General features: G+C 37.2%; 1 protein-coding gene across 1 annotated transcript in view; it reads left to right on the plus strand.

Moving 5' to 3' along the window:
- LOC128643352 (embryonic protein UVS.2-like) overlaps window positions 1-18154 on the plus strand; it is a 145253-nt gene that overhangs the window by 45574 nt on the left and 81525 nt on the right. The window contains exons 3-7 of the mRNA XM_053696282.1: window positions 7943-7978; window positions 8382-8417; window positions 12250-12285; window positions 12707-12745; window positions 17428-17463. Of these exons, the coding sequence (XP_053552257.1) occupies window positions 7943-7978; window positions 8382-8417; window positions 12250-12285; window positions 12707-12745; window positions 17428-17463 (183 nt within the window). The remainder of the gene's footprint in view (window positions 1-7942; window positions 7979-8381; window positions 8418-12249; window positions 12286-12706; window positions 12746-17427; window positions 17464-18154) is intronic.

The following is an 18154-nucleotide window of genomic DNA, read 5'->3' on the forward strand; positions in this document are numbered from 1 at the left end:
AATTTTAAAACCCACAGGGACTCTTTCTGGCCACAAAAGTGATGGAAAAGTTGTTTCAAGGGGACTAACACCTGGACTGTGGTATGCCGGAGGGGGACCATGGCAAACTCCCATGGAAAATTACATAGTTGATGCAGAGTCTGGTTTTAATCCATAAAGGGCATAAATCACCTAACATTCCTAAATTGTTTGGAATAACGTGCTTTAAAACATCAGGTATGATGTTGTATCATTCAGGTAGTGTAAGGGTTTTTTTTTTTAAATGTACACTACTGTTTTAGTAGATATGACTTGCACTGGTGTGACACTGTGCCCTGGCAGGACCTGGAGCGCACACGTGTGAGGGAAACTGACTGCTATTATTTCACAATAAAAAAGGTGTTTTTTTTTGTTAAATGTATGTACACTACTGTTTTAGCAGATTTGACTTGCACTGGTGTGACACTGTGCCCTGGCAGGACCTGGAACGCACACGTGTGAGGGAAACTGACTGCTATTATTTCACAGTAAAAAAAGGTGTTTTTTTTTTTAAAATGTATGTACACTACTGTTTTAGTAGATATGACTTGCACTGGTGTGATACTGTGCCCTGGCAGGACCTGGAGCGCACACGTGTGAGGGAAACTGACTGCTATTATTTCACAATAAAAAAGGTTTTTTTTTTTTAAAATGTATGTACACTACTGTTTTAGCAGATATGACTTGCACTGGTGTCACACTGTACCCTGGCAGGACCTGAAATGTACACGTGTGAAGGAAACTGACTGCTATTATTTCAAATTAAAAAAAGGTTTTTTTTTTTTTTTTTAAATGTACACTACTGTTACACCAGATATGAGTGGTGGCACTGGTCAAGTGGGCACAGCATACGCTGTGAGCCTGAGCTGGCAGGCAGGCTGCAATTAGATTACACAGGAAAAAAAAAAAAAGAAGACATGTTCTAGCCCTAAAAAGGGCTTTTTGGGGTGCTGTCCTTACAGCAGAGATCAGATGAGTCCTTCAGGACTGTAGTGGACACTGAATACACTAGCCTAGCTATCGATTTCCCTATTAAATCAGCAGCAGCTACACTGTCCCTCCTCTCACTAAGAATGCAGGCTCCGAATGAATCTAAAATGGATGCTGTCCAGGAGGTGGGAGGGTCTGGGAGGGAGTGTCTGCTGCTGATTGGCTGGAATGTGTCTTGTGACTGTGAGCTACAGGGTCAAATTTTACTCAATAATGACGAATAGGGGGTGAATCGAACATTGCATATGTTCGCCGTCCGCTGCGAACGCGAACATGCTATGTACGCTGCAAACTATTCGCAGCAGAACTGTTCGCGACATCACTAAATATCACTATTTGTAACCCTCATACACAACTATGTGATGTGGTTTAGAGAACATGAATATGTCATAAACATGTTGATATTACCTTTTTTTGGGCCATTTCCACACAGGCCTTATTATATTTTTCAAAAATATTAGTGTACTAAAACACCCCTCACATGGATGTGGATGACAATTATATGGTAAATAAAAGAGGACAAGATTTAGGCTGAAATATATCAATATTTTTTTTTTAGGCTTCTTAGATGAGGGGGGTGAGGGGCCTGGAGTGGGTCTCCTGCCTCTCCTGGGCTGTGTGGATTCAAAGGATCCTGCAGGAGTGCTGGCCACAGATGAGAGGCTGGAGGCAGTGTCCTGCTGGTGTGTGAAATGCTCCACCAACACACCCAACAGTTGGTTTTGTTCCCGCCATCTGTTGTTAGACTGCATCTGCATGTCCAAAATAACTCTCATCATCTGAGATTGGTTCTGGACTATACCACTTAAAGATGCTGCCATGTCCCGTTGCAGCTCAATGGAATGCTGGAGTAAAGTCTGTTGGCTCCTGTAAAACCTGCGTTGGTCTCTATGCATTCTCTTGCAGGTTCATGTGAGCCTCCTCTGGAGGGCAATGTATTTGTCGCCCAGGAATTCAGAGGATCTAAAGGCTGTTCACCAGCAGGGATTATAGGTGCAGTTTCACCTCTAGCTGCTGTTGCATCTAGAACAATGACAGCTGTTGCTTCAGGGTGAACAACCACAGCTGGTGCCTCAGGGTGAACAACGACAGCTGGTGCCTCAGGGTGAACAACCACAGCTGGTGCCTCAGGGTGAAAAACCACAGCTGGTGCCTCAGGGTGAACAACCACAGCTGGTGCCTCAGGGTGAACAACGACAGCTGGTGCCTCAGGGTGAACAATGACAGCTGGTGCCTCAGGGTGAACAATGACAGGTGGTGCCTCAGGGTGAACAATGACAGCTGGTGCCTCAGGGTGAACAACCACAGCTGGTGCCTCAGGAGGAACTACAAAAGCTGGTACCTCAGGAGGAACTACCACAGCTATATGCTCCTCTTCATATGCTGGAGCTCTTCCGCGGGAAGCGGATGGTAGAGCTCTCTGGGTGGACTGGTAGTCCCATTGACGACTGCCGTGCGACCACTCAGCCTGACCAGTTTGTATGTCCTGGTGGTAAAAGTCCTGACTGGCCTGATATTGGGAGGGAGGGGGGGTAAAGACATCTACCCTTTGGGGATGCCTTGGATGCCCCTCATAACCAAAAAATAATAGTCCTCCAGCCAGGGCTCCTCTTCAAAACTTGGTGGCATTACGTATGGGTCCTCAACAGAGGCAATCCAACCCACCTCATGTCTGGGAGCGTACTGTTGAGGGATTCTCTGGCCTGGTGGTTGTGGTGGAGCCATTCTCTGGCCTGGTGGTTGTGCTGGAGCCATTCTCTGGCCTGGTGGTTGGGGTGGATGCATGCCCGTTTGCACCCTGGTGACAGGAGGTTCTGTGGAGGAGTCAAATGATGAGAGGTATTAGTACAATCATATATATATCCATGTGGGCATACAATCTACATTGATACATGCTAGGGCCTATACTCATTCTCATGTCAAACTCTATAACATGCATGTGCACATTGTGATTTGTTATATGAGGGATTTTAATATGCAAAGTATACATGTATGTGTTTCATACAATAGTTCTGTGTACATGTCAGTAATGGAGAAAATGTGTTCTTTAAGTGACACTATGGTCACACAATTTCCTATAGCCTGATGTAGGCACATAACGTGCTTTCTTGAGCTAAAAGTATTGTGATGGCTATAGTGTCCATTTACTGAAAACTCTACATGTGGCTTGTGGCCTGTGTTACTCCGAGACATGTTAGTATTTAACTATTCCACCTCATATCATGAATTTCAATGAGTTAAGTACCATTAAATGGACATTAAACCCATTTTAATTCTTTCATGATTCAGCTAGAGCATGCAATTTTAAACAACTTTGTAATTTACTTCAATTACCTAATTTGCTTCATTCTCTTGATATTCTTAGCTGAAATGCATATCTAGATGGGCTCAGAAGCTGCTGATTGGTGGCTGCACATCAATGTCTCATGTGATTGGCTCACCGTGCATTGCTATTTCATAAACAAAGATTAACAAAATAATGAAGCAAAATAGATAATAGAAGTAAATTGGGATGTTGTTTAAAACTGTATTCTCTATCTGAATAATGACATAAAAAGCTTTGGTTTAATGTCCCTTTAATGTGAAATCTAATTGTAGATGTTTTTGTTAGTAGGCCAAATACCATGCTCCTCGTTGTGTACATGAATGTGTGACATTAAAGGATGTTATATCTCAAATACATATAATACTGGTGTGTAGGATGTTACTCATCAGCATGCTGTGCTGATGTTGCAATCCCTGAGTCACACGCCCCTGGAAGTCCACGGATTGCTGTGACGCTCAGGGACCTCTGAATGATCTCCTGCCACTGATTATATTCCGCCTCCTGGGGAGGACCACCACCTGTTCCCCTTTGGTGCATGGCTTCTTGTCCCATTTTCTCCTTGACCCACCTCTTGCAGTCATTCCACCTTTTCTTGAGCCCATCCACATTCCTCCTCTGCTGGGCCACGCTGTTGACTGCCTCCTCGACCCTCAGCCATACATCTTTATGCCTTTGGGCAACTCCTTTGCCCTTCTCTTGGCCAAAGAGGGCAGTGTGGTTCTCCATGATGGCCTGGACTAGCGCAAGGTTTTCGACAAAAGAGAAGTTAGGGCACCTCATGCGCTCCTCATCTTGGGCCACCTGGCTCCCTCCCTGGGATGTCCCTGGTGTGGGTTCCTCCCTATCCTCTCCCTCCTCCCCCTTCCATCCCCATGTGCACCCTCTATCCCTCTTCTGAGTGTGCCTGGCCTTGGGGCAGCCTCACTCCCATCCTCCCTTCTAGCTCTCCCTCTCCCCACTCCGCTCACTCCCTGACAGGGACCCTGCTGCTCCTCCTGTCCATAATCCTCTCCCTGCAACTCCCCTTCCCTCCTCCCCCCCGCCCTAGCTCTCCCTGCCATCCTCAAACTACACACACTCACACACTCACACTCACTCCCACTTCAATCACACACAATCACAACCAAACACTCAGCCTATCACACTGTAAAAGATAAATAAAATGTGTGAGGTGTTAGAAAAAAAAAGTGTTGTGTATTTTGTATATGTGTGTATGCAAAATGTGTGCAATATGTAAAAAAAAGTGTTAGCAAATGTACAGGCTTACCAATCCAACAATCCGACCTAACTAACTGAATGAAATGCTCCTCTCTCACTACTCTTACCACTAATCTCTACTCACTGCAGTGTGCTGTAGCTCAAAGAACCAACCAAACACACTAAAGAAAATGGCCGCTGCGCATGGGTTTATGTATGAATTTTGAATGGCGTAATTACGTGTCGCATCTTTTAGAACTGGCCGTTGTTTTTTACGATTCGTAGGGTAATTTGCATAAAACTACACTTTATTGAGACTTTACGTTAACAAAATACTGGCGTAAGTACTTGCGACGACTAAAATGGGTATTTGCGCACATTTTAGTTGATCGCTGGTTTTTGCTACTTACGCCAGTTAAGCATCTGACGGTGCAGTATATTGGATAGGTCGAGTTGTGAGGTGAAATTACGGGCGGCGCGTGTTCTCTCGCTTGTATCGAAAACTACGACCTATATCGGATCGTGCCCCTGATAATACCCCATTTACCCTAACTTTAGCCGATGGTGAAGAATATAATGCCATTATCTTGGAAATAAATGAATCCTCCAATTGGAATTTGTTTAGGGTCTCATGAGGAATTGCCAATAGACGCGGTCAAACGCCTTCTCCACGTCTGTTGATACTATTATTGTTGGGGCGTGTAGTAATTGAACATGATTTATGAGATGGATTGCTCTGACTGTGTTGTCTTTTGCTTCTCTAGAATAAAGGAAGCCTACCTAATTGTTATTAATAAGAAAAGGGAGTAAATTTATAAGCTAAGATTTTCGCAAATATTTTAAGGTGTGAGTTAAAGGGACAGTTCACCCAAAATGTTTCTCCCCTTTAAATTATTCCCAATGAGCCTTTGTACCTGCTAGAGTGTGTTAAATTGGTTACAAGTAGCTCTTTTACTCTTATTTCAGCATTTGAAATAGCTGATTTAGTCTGTGGTATAGCCATCTATACTAAAAGTTTTATTACTGGAGTATAGGCTATTGAATAGCCTAAGTAAACACAGCCAGTAGAAGAAGTTACACTCAGTGGGATGCAGGATAGTTAAGTAATAAAATGATAATTGTCTATTGTTCTCTCTATGTATTGAGCTTTGGTGTTCCAGCCAAATAAAAGATAAGGAAGCAAGTCTGTGTCCACAAAGTTATAACATAATAAGATATTATATCACCTTTAAGTTCAGCCCATTGTAATAGGCTTTGGTTTCAAAGCACAAAATCAGCTACTTCATATACACAAATAAGCATAAAAATGCAATTTATCAAATGTTTTATACTCTGCAGTTGGTATAACAAGTCATTTAAAATACATTAATGGAAAAACAATTTTACAGTGTACTGTCCCTTTAAGCAATGACATTGGTCTAAAGTTTTCTGCTGTATCGGGTGTTTTGCTGGGTTTTTGTAGGACCACCATATGGGCTTCCAGAGCAGATTTTGTGAAAGGGAATTCATCATTGATGAAATTAAATACGGATTATATATGAGGTATTCAAAGGTCCTTCAATTATTTTTTTTCCAGGATATCCTCACTTATCATCTATAAAATGTATAATTTTTGACAAACTTTAAATTTGTGTTAGAAAATTTATATATGTGCTTAAAATAATGCAAATAAATGTCAGCATAACTAAAGCCCACACGTGAGCCCATAGTAATGCCCATATATTGTAAATAAATTACCTTAACATAGAACAATCCTGGCACTCTGGAGGTAATCCGGTATTTAAAACAAAATAATTTTATTGAATTAATGTTAAAAGAACAAACATGTCATATCTGCAGGGTTACAAGGAATGACTACCTTGATGCATTTCACGCTGAAATAGCGCTTAATCTTCGGTGAAAGAAAATTACCTTCTCAATTTTAAAATAATTCTTATGCAATACCACACGCAATAATAGCACAAGACATTCTATATGGGAACCATTATATTCTATCCCCTCTTCATGTACTATACATGTGTATAGTTTGGAAACATCAAGGATTACAAACATATATTCAACTTAATAGAGCCCCAAGTTCTTCAGTGATTAATAATGTACTGTATGTATGTCATGTATGTATTGATACTCAGATCTACATATCCACCCCTGCACTCTCTCCTTCTGTCCTTTCCCACATCAGCGACTGCTTATCTGGCATTTCTTCCTGAATGGCCTCACCACCTAAAAAGCAACATGCCCAAGACTGAGCTTCTTCTAATCCCCCCATCTATTTCTACTCCAGTTTCTAACTTTACTATCACTGTAGGTGACACCACTATCTCCCCATCACCCCAAGTCCGCTGCCTAGGAGTTACACTTGACTAATCCATTCCCTAGTAATTTCCCGGCTTAATTACTGTAATAACCTACTAAGTGACCTCCCTCTCTCCCGCCTCTCCCCCCTTTAATCCATCCTAAATGCCTCTGTTAGGCTAATCCAGCTCTCCCGATACTCTGTATCCACTGCATCCCTTTGTGAGTACCTTCACTGGCTCCCCATTCACAGCAGAATTAAATTAAAAATTCTCACTCTGACCTACAAAGCCCTTACCAATGCAGCCCCACCCTACCTGTCCTCACTCATCAACAAATATACTCCAGCCCATTCCCTAACAATCTACTCCTTGCCTCTTCTACCATCACCTCCTCCCATGCTAGACTATAGGACTTCTCTCGTGTGGCACCAACCCTCTGGAACGCACTCTCTCGAGCTGTCAGACTTAGCCCCAACCTCTCCTCCTTTAAACGCTCCCTAAAAACATTCTTGTTCAGTGAAGCCTATCACCAAATCAGTAACTAATGAATTCCACTTGCCTAATAGTTGCCCTCATCTAATTCCACACTAACATCATTCCCACCTTTGCAGTCCCCACGTTCTGTTTCTCACCCTTCTACACATTTAGATTGTAAATTCCCACGGGAACAGGGCTCCCAATTCCCCCTGTATTTGTTTGTTAAATTTTGTCTGGTGTCTCATATTGTACTGTCCTTTTATTTTTGTTACCCATGGACAGCGCTGCGGAATCTGTTGGCACTTTATAGATAAAGAATAATTATAATAATAATAATAATATGTATAAAGATATCTTTTTAAAAATCTTCTGTAATAATTTGTCTATGTACTTAGCAACCGGTTAGATTAAGATAATCCATAGCTAAAATTATTGGTGGAGTCTGCATGGATTTATGGATTTTAGATAGCACATAAAAAACAGGTGTTTAGGTTACTCACTATACGTCAAACTCTTCTCTTCCTCGGTGATGCAACTATTTGCTCTTTTTTTGTATTCAAATGTCATCTCTTTATTCATTTAAACTCTTTAAGGTGTCATGCTAGTAATTTTTTAATCCTTTTTATTCTATTTTTAGTGACAACACTAGGCATGGATTTAAACGCCACTCAAGGTAAGTGCAATACTAGGCACAGAGGCAAAATAAACTAAATCTGTTTACAGGGATAATCAATGGTATCTTTAACATAATGTAACTCTATTATTTATGCAAATTGTTTTTTTTTTTACTTTTTTCAATAACAATAATAATAATAATAATAATAATAATAATAATAATAATAATAATACGTTTATTTGTTTATTTTTTATCTAAAGGAACACTTTCACCACACACAGACTTAGAAGCCAATCTAGATAAGTTCTAAACAAGAAATAAAGACAAGATTTATTATACTGTTGACCTTGTACACGGGCTTCAGCATCATCTCCTTATTCACTTAAACTCTGTAAGGTCTCCTGCTCAGTGCTATTTTATACCTTATTATTTTATATTCTTATTTTTTTATTTTTTTTAGTGACAACACCAGACATGGATTTAAACACCAATCAAAGTAAGTGCAATACTAGGCACAGAGACAAAATAAACAGAATCTGATACCTTTATCATAATGTAACTCTGTAATTTATGCAAATTGTTTAAAATATTTTTGTATCTCTTTTAATAATAATAATAATAATAATAATAAAAATAATTATAAGAAGAAATTTACTTTATTTATTTATTATTTCAAGAAACTAATCCATCCTCAGATTTAGAAGCCAATATAGGTAAGTGCAAAACACGGCATAGAGATAAGATTTTTTTTAAAAAGGTACCTTAACATACATAATTGAATATTTAATTAATACAACATTTTGGCCTACATTAGGGCCTTTGTCAAGGCCACAAACAATTCTCACAATCCCTTTCTTTATTGCACCCCAGTAAACTATAATGAGGCCACATTTTCATCCTGTGATAAAATTCCAATATGCATATGCCATCTAGTGGTAACAAATCTGAACTGTAATCTTTATTCATTCATTTCTTTTAATATTTTTTGAATGGTTTAATACTTACCCTAATGCGCTGGAGAGGGCGCTAACCCATTCCTCTTCTTGTCAGAGCCCTGGCCGTGCTAATAGGATGCTTAGCGTGCCTGGCTCCCTGGAACCAAGAGCATTACTTTAGGTGTTTGCAAGGACAGGGCTGTAGCAAGAAAAGGAACAGATGAATACGCTCTCCAGAGCGTGTTATGGTAAGTATTTGAAGCAAGAGGTGAGCTTTTCACCTGTAGCTTCGAAACATTTACATTTGTTTGTCTGGCCTGCACATCACTAAAAAATAGTCTAAAGGTTACAAGCCAGAGACAGGTAAGTATTAAGAGTTCTGGGGTATGAGTGTCTAATTCGAAAATCCACTCTGCTTCCCTTTGTAGCAACAACTTTTTCCTATCTCCTACTCTTTAGAATATGATCATTTATTATTCAACACCGTAAACTAGACACTGAATTACACCATTCAAAAAAAATTTGGTTTTCATGTTAAAAAGTGAGAAATTTGACTTTCATTTTCTCTACTGTGTCTGCTTGTACCAACATATATTAATTGCTTTTGTCCCTCCTAAAGGAAAAATGGAAACCTATGTTACAAGTAGGGCCAATTTGTCATATGTCATATGTCATATGTTGTCATATGTTTAGAGAATTTTCCAGTTATCTTAAACTGCCTTATGCAAATCAGTTGTATAAGTTGTGTTCTCCTATCTGTAGGTTTCCTATATACCCTCTCCTCCAGGTCACTGATTTCTTTTAATATTGATTTCTTCAGTCTAGCGATCCATGTAATAAGGGAATTGCAGAGTATTCATACATTGGGTGTAGAAGTTGTTTTTCTGTCTGGGTGTTCTGAATATATGAGTGGTATTGGTGCAACAGTTGCCAGTTGTTAAACATAACAAGACCATGTCAATTAGATTTGTTGAGGAAAGAAGTTTATCTTCATTTCCCAGTTGCTAAATCATTATTGCATGATGCTGTGTCAGAGTCTGGGAGCCCCAAATTGCAAACTGCAAACTGGGTGCAAAATCTATATTGTTTTTCAGGGGTGTCAGAGGTGAAGACCTGGAAGAAAGATGGGGGAATTCAACTAAAGCTCTGTCCCATACCTTAAAAGTCTGCCTTATTATGCTATTTTGTTTAATAGATTACGATAGTACAGAGTTTTTTTGCCAGCACAGAGACCCTAAATGTGATTTTTCAGTAATATTGTGATTCTAGAGCTACCCACGCTTTCTGCCGGTGGTTAACAAACCAGTCTATTATTCTCTGTAAAAACACAGCCTTTATATATTTTACTAAATTAGGGACTCCTAGGTCCTCCTGTCTTACAGGGGTACACATGAGTTTTTTTTTTAATTTTTGCTTTACGTCTGTCCCAGATGAATTCAAACAACCTGTAAGTTTATTAAGAAATTTGAGGGTAGGGGGATTGGAAGTGTTTGAAGGAGATATAATAGTCGTGGGGAAATATTCATCTTAATAGAATTTATTTTCCCTAACCATGTTATGTCTTTTGACCTCCATGTTGACATATTCGCTATCAGGGTCTTTTGTAGTAGCAGGTAGTTGGCGTTGAATATTTATTTTGTTGTGGGAGCTTAATATATCCCTAAGTATTTCAGTCTATTATTTTGTAAGCAAAATAGGCAGATAGCAGCGACTTGGTAAAGAAGGTAATCACCGCAGTGTAAGGCTAACATTTCTGACTTAGATTTATTAATGAGAAAATTAGAGACTTCTGATAACAGTGATGGAAGGATGGAGGGATGGATGATAATGGGTCAGTCAAGCAAAAGAGGATGTTGTCAGCATAGTGGAGGATCTTATGTTTTTTGTCTTGAATTGGGATTCCCGATATAGTGGTTTGTGATCTCACTGTGGCTGCTAGGATCTCAACAACACATGCGAAAAGGAGAGGCAATAAGGGGTATCCTTTTCTAGTACTATTTGAAATTTGAAATGCTTCTAATAATACCCAAATTACCCTAACTTTAGCCGATGGTAAAGAGTATAATGCTATAATCTTGGAAATAAAAATAAATCCTACTATTGGAATTTGTTTAGGGTTTCACTTACGAATTGCCAACAAATGTGGTCAAACTCCTTCTCTGCTTCTGTTGATACTATTATTGTTGGGTTGTGTAGTGATTGAACATGATTCATGAGATGGATAGCTCTAAATAAGTTGTCTTTTGCTTCTCTAGAATGAATTAAGCCTACCTGATTGTTATTTATAAGAAAAGGGATTACTGTATTAAGTCTATTAGCTAATATTTTTGTGTATATTTTAAGGTCTGACTTGAAATATGTCTAAAGTTTTCTGCTGTATCGGGTGTTTTGACAGAATTTTGTAGGACCACGATGTGGTCTTCCAGAGTTGATTTTGTGAAAGGGAATTCATCATTGATGGAATTAAACACAGATAATAGATGATGTATTAAGAGGCCCTTCAATTAATTTTTTTACCAGTATATACTAACTTCCAAATCAGAGAAAGAATACATCATCTATAAAACGTATAATTTTTGACAACCTTTTTGAAACTTGTGTTAGAAATTAAATATACATGTGCTTAAAATAATGCAAATAGATGTCAGCATAACTAAAGCCCACATGTGAGCCCATTGTAATGCCTATATATAGTAATTTAATAACCTTACCATAGAAAGAACAATCCTGGCACTCTGGAGGTAATCCGGTATTTAAAACAAAATAATTTTATTGAAATAATGTCAGATCTGCAGGGTTACAAGGACTATCCTGATGCGTTTTGCACTGTAATAGCGCTTAATCATCAGTGAAATAACTAACCTAAATTTTAGAATAATTCTTATGCAATGCAACATGCAATAGCACAATACATTCTACATGAGGACCATTATATAATATCCCCTCTTCATGTGCTATACATGTGTATAGTTTGGAAACATCAAGGATTAGAAATAGATATTCAACTTAACAGAGCCCCAAGTTCCTCTGTGTCTCCATAAAGTGACTTGAGTCATGAATATATAAAGATATCTTTTTTTAAATCTTCTGTAATAAATTGTGTATTTACTAACCGAGTAGATTAAGATAATCCATAGCTGAAATTATTGGTTGAGCCTGCATGGATTAATGTATTTTAGGTAGCACATAAAAAACAGGTGTTTAGGTTACTCACTATACGTCAAACTCTTCTCTCCCTCAGTGATACAACCATTTTGTGAGAATAGCAGTAAGATGTTTTCTAGATCTCTTTTTGTCTTCAATTTTCATCTCCTTATTCACTTAAACTCTATAAGGTGTCTGGCTAGTTCTTTTTTATTCCTTTTTTATTTCTTCTTTTTTTTATATTTTTAGTGACAACACCAGACATGGATTTAAACACCAATCAAGGTAAGTGCAATACTAGGCACAGAGGTAAAATAACCAAAACCTGCTTACAGGGATAATCAATGGTGTCTTTTTCATAATGTAACTCTATAATTTATATAAATTGTTTAGGGTATGTTTAACTTTTTCAATAACAATAAAAGTACTAATAATAATAATAAAAATAATAATAATAATAATAATAATAATAATAATAATGACTAAAAATAACAAAACATTTATTATTTGTATTTTTTATTTAAAGGAACACATTCACCACACACAGACTTAGAAGCCAATCTAGGTAGGTCCCAAACAAGATATAGAGACAAGATTTACTGTACTGCTGCCCTTGTACACGGGTTCAGCATCATCTCCATATTCACTTAAACTCTGTAAGGTCTCCACGTGCTATTTTATGCCTTATGTATCTATTTATTTTTAGTGACAACAACTCCAGATACGGATTTAAACACCAATGAAAGTAAGTGCAATTCTAGGGCAGAAACAAGATAAAATCTGTTACAGGGATAATCAATGGTACCATTAATATAATGCAGCTCTATAGTTTGTTCAAATTGTTTACAAGATTTTTAAGTTTTCCATTTGCTTCGTAACTATAATTATGTTATAAATTAATGGCCCATTTTAATTAATAATATTACAAACTCATTCAGGTCTCTATAAACTCATGTGCTAGGTGCCATTGTCCTTTAAAAACTGACCTTTGCACATGGATTTTGAACCCTTAACAAAACAAGCATCTGGGTCTTATTTGTTTGTACCTGTAGAGGGCAGCACTGCACATCTGCCCTATGAATCTTCTGGCAGCTACAAGTCCTTCTATTAAAGAGACACTGTGGGTTAAAGTTTCCCCTTGGAGGCTAGATTACAAGTGGTGCACTCATTCTTTATCGATCATGAGTGCAAATAGCGCTCAAAGTAAAAAGTTAGTGCTGTCAGTTAGCGCTGGTATTATAAGTTTAAATTAAAAAGGTCTAAAGTTGTACTAATTCCTCTAGCGCTATTTGGTCTAGTATTTTGTAATCAAAATGGGCAGGTAGCAGCGACTTGGTTAAGGAGGTAATCATCGCAATGTAAAGCTAACATTTCTGACTTAGATTTGTTAATGAAAAAATTAGAGACTATCTGGAATCTAACAAGTTCTGATAACAATTGAGGAATGAATGATAATGGGTCAGTCAGACAAATGAGGGCATTATCAGCAAGGAGGATCTTATGGTTTGTGTCTTGAATTGGGATTCCCGATACAGTGGTTTGTGATCTTACTGTGGCTGCTAGGATCTCAAAAACACATGCGAGAGGCAATAAGGGGCATCCTTGTCTAGAACCATTTGAAATTTGAAATGCTTCTGATAATACCCCAAATACCCTAAATTTAGCCAATGGTGAAGAGTATAATGCTATTATCTTGGAAATAAATGAATCCCCCAATTGGAATTTGTTTAGGGTCTCACATACGAATTGCCAACAGACATGGTCAAACGCCTTCTCCGCTTCTGCTGATACTATTATTGTTGGGGTGTGTAATGATTGAACATGATTTATGATATGGATAGCTCTGTGTTGTCTTTTGCTTCTCTAGAATGAATGAAACCTTACCTGATCGTTATTAATAAGAAAAGGGAAAACTGTATTAAGTTTATTAGCTAAGATTTTCACGTAAGGTCTGAGTTAAGCAATGAAATTGGTCTAAAGTTTTCTGCTGTATCGGGTGTTTTGCCCAGTTTTGGTAAAACCATGATATGGGCTTCCAGAGTAGATTTTATGAAAGGGCATTCATCATTGAAAGAATTAAACATTGATAATAGGTGAGGCCTTTCAATTAATTGTTTTCCCCAGAATATCCTCACTTTAAAACGTATAATGCCATCTAGTGGTAACCATTATGAACTGCTTTCTTTTTTTGTTACTTTTTCTTACTACAAGAGAGAATATACGAAAATGTTGCAAATTGACAAAAATAAATAAATTAATAATAATATTATTAAATAGCATAAAGGCTGCAAGCCAGAGACAAGCGTTTCAGGGTGTACAGTGTCTAATTTGAAAAATCACTGTGCTTACCTTTGAATCAACAACTTTTCTCCTTCTCTTAAGAGGCAGAATATGATCTAGTAGACATCACAGTAAACTAGACACTAAATTACACCTATCAAATAAATGCTGGTTTTCATGTTAAAAAGTGAGACATTTGACTTTCATTTTTCTCAACTATATCTGTTTATACCAACATATCTTAATTGCTTTTGTCACTCCTAAAGGAAAAATGGGACCTGTGTTAAAAGTAGGGCTAACCTGTCATATGTTTAGAGAATTTTCCAGTTATCCTAAACTGCCTTATGCAAATCAGTTGTATACGTTGTGTGTTCCTAGCTATAGTTTTCCTATATACCCTCTCCTCCAGGTCACTGATTTCTTTTAATATTGATTTCTTCAGTCCAGGGATCCATGTATTAAGGGAAAAGTCCTTGTAGAGTTGTTTGTAGTAGTGAGTAAACTAATGAGAGGGTTTATCTAGAAGGAGAAGTAGATTTGCAGAGTAATTCAAAGGGAGTCATTGGGTGTAGAAGGTTTTCTTTTTCTGTCTGGGTGTTTCTGAATATATGAGTGGCATTGGTGCAACAGTTGCCAGTTGTTAAACATAACAAGACCATTGTCAATCAGATCTGTTAAGGAATGAAGTTTATCTTCATTTCCCAGCTGGTAAATGATTATTGCACAATGCTGTGTCAGTGTCTGTGAGCCCCCAAACTGCAAACCAGGTGTGAAATCTATATTGTTTGTCAGGGCCTGGAAGAGAAATGGGGGAATTCCACTAAAGTTCTGTCCCATACCTTAAAAGTCTCCCTTATTATGATATTTTGTTTGATAGATTGCGATAGTACAGAGTTTTTTTGCCAGCACAGAGATCCTAAATGTGATTTTTTTTTAGTAATATCATGATTCTAGAGCTACCCACACTTTATGCCGGTGGTTAACAAAACCAGTCTACTATTTTCTGTAAAAACGCAGCCTGTATATATTTTACTAAATTAGGGACTCTCAGTCCCCCTGTTTTATAGGGGTACACATGAGTTTTTTATGTATATTCTTGCATTACGCCTGTCCCAGATGAATTCAAACAACCTGTTCTGTAAGTTTATTAAGAAATTCAGGGGTTGGGGGATTGGAAGTGTTTGAAGGAGATATTATAGTGGTGGGAAAATATTCATTTTAATAGAATTTATTTTCCCTAACCATGTTGACATGTTCGCTATCCACGTCTTTTGTAGTACCAGGTAGTTGGTGTTAAATATTTATTTTATCGTGGGCACTAAATATATCCCTAAGTATTTCAGTCTAGTATTTTGTAAGCAAAATGGGCAGATAGTAGCAACTTGGTTAAGGAGGTAATCCTCGCAGTGTAAGGCTAACATTTCTGACTTCGATTTGTTAGTGAAAACATTTGAGACTAATTGGAATTTAACAAGTTCCAATAACAGTGGAGGAATGGATGATATGAAGTCAGTCAGGCAAAAGAGGACATCGTAAGCATAGAGGAGGATCTTATGGTTTGTGTCTTGAGGTTTGTGATCTTACTGTGGCTGCTAGGATCTCAACAACACATGCAAAAAAGAGAGGCAATAATGGACATCCTTGTCTAGTACCATTTAAAATTTAAAATGCTTCTGATAATACCCTATTTACTCTAAATTTAGCTGATGGTAAAGAGTATAATGCTATTATTTTGTAAATAAATGAATCCCCTTATTGGAATTTGTATAAGGAATTTGTTTAGGGTCTCACATACGAATTGCCAAGAGATGTGGTCAAACACCTTCTCTGCTTTTGTTGATACTATTATTGTTGGTGTGTGTAGTGATTGAACATGATTTATGAAATGGATAGCTTTGACTGTGTTGTCTTGCTTCTCTCGAGTGAATGAAGCCTACCTGATCATTATTGATAAGAAAAGGGATTACTGTATTTAGTTTATTAGCTAAGATGTTTGCGTATATTTTAAGGTCTAAGTTAAGCAATGAAATTGGTCTAAAGTTTTCTGCTGTATCTGTGTTTTGCTGGGTTTTGGTTAGACCATGATATGGGCTTCCAGAGTAGATTTTGTGAAAGGAAATTCATCATTGATGGAATTAATCTTGGATAATAGATGAGGTATTAAGAGGTACTTCAATTAATTTTTTCCAGGATATCCTCACTGTCAAACTAGAAAAAGAATACATCCTCTATATAACATATAATTTTTGACAACCCTTTTGAAAGTTGTGTTAGAAAATATATATATGTGCTTAAAATAATGCAAATAAATGTCAACATAACTAAAGCCCACATGTGAGCCCATAGTAATGCCCATATATTGTAAATAAATAGTGGAGGTAATCCGGTATTTAAAACAAAATAATTTTATTGAAATAATGTTAAAAGAACAAACATGTCAGATCTGCAGGGTTACAAGGAATGACTACCCTGATGCATTTTGCTCTGCAATAGTGCTTAATCATTGTTGAAATAAATTACCTTCTAAATTTTAGAAAAATTCTTATGCAATACAACATGCAATAATAGAACAATACATTCTACATGGGGACCATTATATAATATCCCTTCTTCATGTGCTATACATGTGTATAGTTTGGAAACATCAAGGATTAGAAATAGATATTCAACTTAACAGAGCCCCAAGTTCCTCAGTGTCTCCATAAAGTGACTTGAGTCATGTGTGTATAAAGATATCTTTTTAATAAATTGTCTATGTACTTAGCAACCGGGTAGATTAAGATAATCCATAGCTAAAATTATTGGTGGAGTCTGCATGGATTTATGGATTTTAGATAGCACATAAAAAACAGGTGTTTAAATTACTCACTATACATCAAACTCTTCTCTCCCTCTGTGATGCAACCATTTTGTGACACTAGCAGTAAGATGTTTTCTAGCTCTTTTCTGTATTCAAATGTGAGAGTTCTATTTAGCAGAGTGTTAGATTTCTCATCACTTCATTCTTATAATCTTTATAGTCCATCAAAACTATACTTCCGCCCTTGTCCATGGGATTAAACATCACCTCCTAATTCACTTAAACTCTGTAAGGCGTCCCGCTAGTGCTTTTTTAATCCTTTTTTTTTTTTTATTTTATATTTTTAGTGACAACACCAGACACGGATTTAAACACCAATCAAGGTAAGTGCAATACTAAGCACAGATGTAAAATAAACAAAATATGTTTACAGGGATATCTTTAACATAATGTAACTCTATAATTTATGCAAATTGTTTACGGTATTTTTAACTTTTTTCAATAATAATAATATTAACAATAACAATACAAATAATAAAACATTTATTTGTTTATTTTTTATTTAAAGGAACACATTCACCACACACAGACTTTGAAGTCAGTTTAGGTAAGTTCTAAACAAGATATAGAGACAAGATTTACTGTACTGCTGCCCTTGTACACGGGCTTCAACATCATCTCCTTATTCACTTAAACTCTGTAAGCTTTCCTGCTCAGTGCTATTTTATTTCATATTTATTTTATTTTTAGTGACAACAACTCCAGACACGGATTTAAACACCAATGAAAGTAAGTGCAATACTAGGCACAGAAACAAGATAATCCCAATCTGTTTACAGGGAAAATAAATGGTACCGTTAACATAATGCAGCTCTATAGTTTATTCAAATTGTTTAGGAGATTTTTAAGTTTTTCCATTTGTTTCACAACTATAATTATGTTATAAATTGAGACCCATAGTAATTAAGAATACAACAAACTCATTCAGGTCTCTACAAACTCATGCGCTAGGTGCCATTGTCCTATAAAAACTGTCCTTTGCACATGGATTTTGAACCCTAAACAAAACAAGCA

The sequence above is a fragment of the Bombina bombina genome, unplaced genomic scaffold (genome assembly GCF_027579735.1).
Source record: "Bombina bombina isolate aBomBom1 unplaced genomic scaffold, aBomBom1.pri scaffold_628, whole genome shotgun sequence".
NCBI classification, from domain to species: Eukaryota; Metazoa; Chordata; class Amphibia; order Anura; family Bombinatoridae; genus Bombina; species Bombina bombina.